This window comes from Papio anubis, chromosome 16, assembly GCF_008728515.1.
Source record: "Papio anubis isolate 15944 chromosome 16, Panubis1.0, whole genome shotgun sequence".
Taxonomy (NCBI): Eukaryota; Metazoa; Chordata; class Mammalia; order Primates; family Cercopithecidae; genus Papio; species Papio anubis.
The window spans coordinates 84719001-84725379 of record NC_044991.1 but is presented as its reverse complement, the minus strand read 5'-3'; the positions used below and the strand labels follow the sequence as shown (position 1 = coordinate 84725379).

Here is a 6379-nt window from a genome sequence, read left to right as displayed (position 1 = left end):
CTGGATGGAACAGAGACAGAACTCTGTAGATGAAAAGGCTGGACAGGTGCACGGCATTGGTTAAAGGGGGAACTGAAGCCCATCTGAGGAACTGAGACTTGACAAGGAGGGTGTGGGCCCAGGAGTCCACTGTTCTTTTCACGTGAGACTAAATGCAAACACCTTGCCTTGCAGTCTATCTTGATCCCCTAAAAAACAGAGATAGAAGGTTCACCGGTCGAAACTGCTCCACACACTCAGGGTACAAATAGGATTCTACCTCCTACTTTTCTAAACAGTTTCCTGGGCCACACAGGCCTATGAGCAGGAAATCCAGCAGGTCTGGCTTGGAGTGCCTCCCCGCAAATATTATACAAGAATGCGGGGAAGGAGCAAAGTTTAGCAGCTGCAGGCCTGTCTCCCCTGCCTGCTTGGCCCTCTCTCCTCCTCTTCATCCCTCCCCTTCCATCTCTTTCTAAGTCCCTTTGTCCCCTTCAAATCTAACTCAGTTTCCCCTTTCTCTATCCCGCCTCCCACTGGCTTTATATCTCCTTTTAAAAAATGACTTTTAAATTTGTATTTGAAATTTTCTAAACATGATTCTATAATACAAACTCTGAAAAACTTCCTAGCAGCATGAGTGTCACAGCCATCATGCAAAATTACCCAAGAAGGCACTAAATAGGTGCTGATTGCTCAAGCAGAAAAACTAATTTAAATGATTTAAAATAAGTCACTATAGCACACTATTTTCCCAGTGACCTTCAAATATTGATTTTCTTTGTATAGTACATATACTGTGACAGAAACTCCAGACACCACGCAGAAACTAGGGAGCCAAGAAAGTCACTGGCAAATGCATTACCACTGGCACATGGGTGTCTTTCAAAGCTGAATTTAATTCTACCTTTTATACTATTGAAAATAAAAATAATATTTGATTATATATTATTTGCGAATGACAAAGAGGGAGCTGTGGAAAGCGGGCAAACATATAGAAAGCACTTTGATGGATACAGAAAGTTCTCTGGCTATGGATGGCAGGGAAATCCATCCCTGGGATTGGAGGATATGTTTAAACAAAAGAAGGCCAAGAGAAAGTCATTTCTTCATCCAGGTCAATTTTCGTCACTCCAGGAGTTTTGGGGACCAATCTCCAATCTCCTGTTTGCCACACTTTCTCCTTTGAGCTGTTGGTTTTGGATTTGCTTTTTGCAGCATACAAATATTTATTCACAATCTGCAAACAAAATGCCATTAAGATTTTGAAACAAAAGTGAAAACAAGTAAGAACAGTTTCCTGGAACGTTGTAAGCTGTGCCTTAAAAGAAATCAGTGAGGTACAAATTATTTCATTTACTCGTTGGCTCCAAATTTGCATTTTTTAAATCTGGTTGCAGGTGTCAACTCAACTTCTTCTGGAGACCATCGATATGATGAATTTCCATTAAAAGTAATTGATTGAAGTGAAAACACACACAAAAAATGAACCACTTTAGAGTGAACAGTTCAGTGGGCTTCAGCCCGTTCAGTGTTGCCGCCCCTCCACATCCCCCACCCTCCCACCTGCCCTAAGTGAGCTCCTGGGAAGTACGTGTGAATTCCGAAGCACCCCTGCTCCATCTGCTGCCTCCTCTCCCTTTCCAGCCCCGACATTCCTGCCCTTTCTCTGCTCAACAACCCCGTCTTCTCCCTCGGACGGTCGTCCTCCTCCACACCTGCCTACGTTCTCCCTTTTTTGCCCTCGTCGTCCCCTCTCTTCCTCTCCTCGAGCTCCCTCTGCTCCCTCGAGGGTACTCAGGATTCGGCAACTCTGCACACCTCCGTGCCCCGGAACCCTCGGAGTTCCTCCCCTTTCCCACCACGAAGCCTCTTTTTTTCCATTTATTTCCATCCCCATTTCCCGACCCCCACCTCTGGGGTCCCTGTCAATCTCCATCATCCCTGATGCCCTATCTCCCCTTCCTTCCACGTCTCCTTTCCTGCACATTCCTAGCCCCCACCTAGCTCCTGCTCAGGTCTCCGGGGCTCATAGAAGGCCCTCCTCATCCTCCACTCCTGCCCTGTCCAGCCCACCCCAACCCATTTCTTGGAATCCTTGTAAGGTCTCTCCCGGCCCAGTTTCCTCTACGTCCATTTCCCACCCAAGTCTCTAGGCACCCCCTTCCCCCTCCTCTCCCACTTCCCCTCCTTATCCTCCCCCGACTCCAGATCTGCCAGCGCCCCCTGCAGGGCCTCCCCCCCCCCCCGATCCCCCCCCGGATCTTAGTGCCTCCTGCTGGCCCTCCTCCCCTCCTTATCCATTCCTCCTCAGGTCTCCCAGGCCCCCTGCAGGCCCTCGTGCCCTCCTTAGCTCCCTACCCCGTCTCCCCCAGCACCCCCTGCGGGGCCCTCCTCCCTTCCGCATCCACCTCAACCCCGAGGTATTTCCGTGCCCCCTGCAGGACGCTCCTCCTTAGGCGCCCCCCTCCCAGGTCTTCCGGCACCGCAGGCTCTCCTCCCCTTCTTATCCACCGCCCACCAAGGTCTCCCAGTTCCCTATGTGGGGCCCTCCTCCCCTCCTCATCCACCCCCCAAGGTCCATCGGTGCCCCCTGCGGGGTCCTCCCCCTCCCTACTCCCCTCCCCCTCGCAGCTCCGCCTCCCCCCAAAGTACACCACCCCTCCCCCAACCCCGCCTGGCTCCACCCCCTTCGCGCCCCCTCTTTTCCGCTCTGCGCCTGCGCACTGCCACCCTCCACTCTCGCGCCAGCCCTGCGGCGGCGGGCTGTGGGCTGCAGCACGCGGTGCACGAGGCAGAGCCCACAAGCCACAGACGGAGTGGGCCGGGCACTCCGGCCACGCCTTCCGCGGTGAGGGGCCAGTCCTGGGTAGGGTCAGGCCCACCTGTTCTCCTCCAAGAGCATGGGCTGTTCTGGGTGTGGGCGGAGGGAGGGGCTGGACGGAAAGGCCCAAGGGCGGGCGGCAGACGCTGAGGGGCTGCCCAGGAGGGTCAGGGCGGGGCGTGTTGGGCAGAGTAAAGCAGGGGCACTGCCAGGCCTCCGAAGGGGTGTGCTTGGCCTCGTCGAGACCTGCTTGGCCAAGTCTGGGTGGGCTCGAGGCCACTAGGCCCAAAGCCTGCCTTGCTCTGAGGGTGCTGTGTCTAGAACCATGCACGAGGGGAATGCCTGCTCGGGGCCCGAACCTCGCTAGGCCCAGCCTGAACCTCGCTAGGCCCAGGAGATGCACTGGCCCAGGGCCTGCTCGGGCCCAAACCTGGCTAGGCCCAGGTTGTGCACTGGCCGAGTTCCTGCTTGGACCTGAAAGTTGCTAGGCCCAGGATGTGCACTGGCCGAGAGCCTGCTGGGCCCAAACCTTGCTAGGCCCAGGATGTTCACTGACCAGACCTGCTCAGGCCTAACCTTGCTAGGCCCAGGATATGCTATGCACTGGTCCAGAGCCTGCTCAGGTGGAACCTTACGAGGCACAGGATGTGTGCTGGCCCCAAACCTGTTCGTTTCTAGAGTTTTGTACAAAATCCTGCTTTAGCCTAAATTCTGCTTAGCCTCGACCCCCTCCTAGACCCAGGCAAGATCAGCATTGTTCTGACCCTACTAGGTCCAAAGCCTTTTGAGGCCAGACCTTGTTTCAACTCCAAAGCTTGCTAGGCTCCAGCACCCCCCATCCCTCCTCATATCCTCCCCCCGCCACTTCTTCCCCTATGAAAATCGCTTATTTCTCAAACAGGCCAAGTCATCATGGCAGCTACTGAGATCTCTGTCCTTTCTGAGCAATTCACCAAAATCAAAGAACTCGAGTTGATGCCAGAAAAAGGCCTGAAGGAGGAGGAAAAAGACGGAGTGTGCAGAGAGAAAGACCATCGGAGCCCTAGTGAGTTGGAGGCCGCGTGTACCTCTGGGGCCCTCCAGGACAGCGTCCTGGAGGAAGAAGTGGAGCTGGTGCCGGCCACCTCAGAGGAGAGTGAGAAGCACATGTTGACCCTGCAGACGGTGCACTTCACTTCTGAAGCTGTGGAGTTGCAGGATATGAGCTTGCTGAGCATACAGCAGCAAGAAGGGGTGCAGGTGATGGTGCAACAGGCTGGCCCTGGGTTGCTGTGGCTTGAGGAAGGCCCCCGGCAGAGCCTGCAGCAGTATGTGGCCATTAGTATCCAGCAAGAGCTGTACTCCCTGCAAGAGATGGAGGTGTTGCAGTTCCACGCTCTAGAGGAGAATGTGATGGTGGCCAGTGAAGACAGTAAGTTAGCGGTGAGCCTGGCTGAAAGTGCTGGACTGATTAAGGTAAAGCTGGTTTTAATAAACAACGCCTTACATGAAAAAGAACAAATTGAAGTCGGCTTTTATGCAATATTATGTCTGGACAAGGTATTTTGCAGTTGCAAGTTAAAGGCAGTAAAAATACATCCCAGGAAAATCCTGAGAGTTCTTAGGTTCTTTTTTTAAAAAGTTTTAAAAGTTGTGCTAATTGGAATACTGTAAGGTGCATTAGGTTTTTAAAAAAAAAGGTGTTAAGTTTCACTGCCGCAACCCCGATGCTAAATAATTAACATTGTGATGCATAATCTTCAACTTTTGCTTTTCTTTTTGTATTCTGTAGTTCATCCAGGCAAAAATCTAATTATATTGAAATGAATAGTATCATATTTGTTTGAATATTTATTGTTGTTTATTAGCTCCAAGAAGGGCAGGAGAAGAACCAGTTATTGATTGAAAGATTGGCTGAAAGAACAAAGGAACAGCTCTTTTTTGTGGAAACAATGTCAGGAGATGAAAGAAGTGACGAAATTGTTCTCACAATTTCAAATTTAAATGTGGAAGAACAAGAAGATCAACCTACAACTGATCAAACAGATGTTGAAAAGGCCAAATCTACAAAAAATCAAAGAAAGACAAAGGGTAGGCCAGTTCATCTCATAGAATACACTCCATAAAACTGGGCCGCTGTTTTTCTTTATGGGAAGGTGATGGTAATTGAAGTTTTAAGTGGTCGACTTTTAGTTACTTTCAAATGGTCAGGAAATGGGAGAAATTTTAAACTAATATTCTGAATTGTGAATCAAATCCAGAAGGGTTTTGCACTTTGCACACAAACGTTTTGAAAGCACAGTAAAAATGTTCCCACAAAACCTTGTGCACGTAAGCAAAGAAGGCCAAGCCCTGGTCTCTGCTGTCTAGTTTGCAGCCCCAGAGGGATATGGGGGACAAGTCATTACAGGACAGGTGATGAGGCCTCGTGTGCTTCGGGGCCAAGAGAAGGAGCAATTCCTCCTTCAGGAAGCAGTGGAGGGTGCCTTCTAAGGGAGGTGATATTTAGGTGAGTCCAGGACAAAGAAGCCATTAAGATGGGGATCAGGATTCCAGGCACTAGGAAGTGGTCTGGGTGTGTAGGTCTGGAAGTATCTACTTTGTATGTGAGGGTGGAGAGCTCTACTGTGTCTATAGAGCTGGGTGGGTAGGAGGTAGGTGCTCAGAAAGGTGGATGGGTTCAGATTAGGAAGACCCTGAAGCAATATTAAAGCCTTATTAAACTGAGATTGCATTCCAGCAGCCCACAGGATGGATGAGTTTGTCCTACGAAAATTATTTGTTTGGCTTTTTTTTTTTTTTTTTTTTTTTTTTTGAGACGGAGTCTCGCTCTGTCACCCAGGCTGGAGTGCAGTGGCACGATCTCGGCTCACTGCAAACTCCGCCTCCCGGGTTCACGCCATTCTCCTGCCTCAGCCTCCCGAGTAGCTGGGACTACAGGCTCCCACTACCAGGCCCAGCTAATTTTTTTTTAAGTTTTAGTAGAGACAGGGTTTCACCGTATTAGCCAGGATGGTCTCGATCTGCTGACCTTGTGATCCGCCCACCTTGGCCTCCCAAAGTGCTGGGATTACAGGCATGAGCCACTGTGCCCAGCCTTATTTTTTTTAATATTAGTTTCTCACTAATATATTTAAATCAACATATTTCACCCCCAAAATTGCAATTTCTAGCTCTTTTAAATTATATCTGGCAACATTTGGCACAGTTTCCTTCCTCCTGGCAACAGGTGCCTGGGATTGGAAGGTGACTCAGTTTAGAAAAGGAGAATGCCGCCCAAACACACTGCTACCACCACCCCATTCTTACATGTGGTCAGGACCTTTCACTCAGGTTTCTGGCCTCTGCCTTCCATAGGTGGTTGAGTTTGCAGCCTTTTGATATATGGTAGTTTCTCATGTGTTTAAATCAAGAGTTTTACACCCCAAGTTTTACAATTTTTAGCTCATTTTTAGGTTTTTGATGTATTTACAAATTTGTAGAACCATCACCACTGTCTGAATTCCAGAATATTTGGATCACTCCAATAAGAGGCCTGTACCCCTTAGGCAGTCACTTCCTACTCCATTCCTGGCTACCACTAATCTGCTTTTTGTT

The 6379-nt window shown here is 49.9% G+C and overlaps 1 protein-coding gene across 5 annotated transcripts in view; it reads left to right on the top strand.

Annotated features, from left to right (window-relative positions):
• Window positions 1-3000: 3000 nt before the first annotated feature.
• The window catches only part of CTCFL (CCCTC-binding factor like), a 32389-nt gene continuing 29010 nt past the window's right edge, over window positions 3001-6379 (top strand). For 2 of the 5 annotated variants that reach the window (XM_021920905.2, XM_031656859.1), the window contains exons 1-2: window positions 3002-4258; window positions 4651-4873. In XM_021920905.2, the coding sequence (XP_021776597.2) occupies window positions 3716-4258; window positions 4651-4873 (766 nt within the window). In that variant the 5' untranslated portion in view covers window positions 3002-3715. Of the gene's footprint in view, window positions 4259-4650; window positions 4874-6379 lie in introns of all 5 variants that reach the window. The other 3 variants (XM_017944669.3, XM_021920904.2, XM_021920906.2) reach the window with 2 other exon arrangements.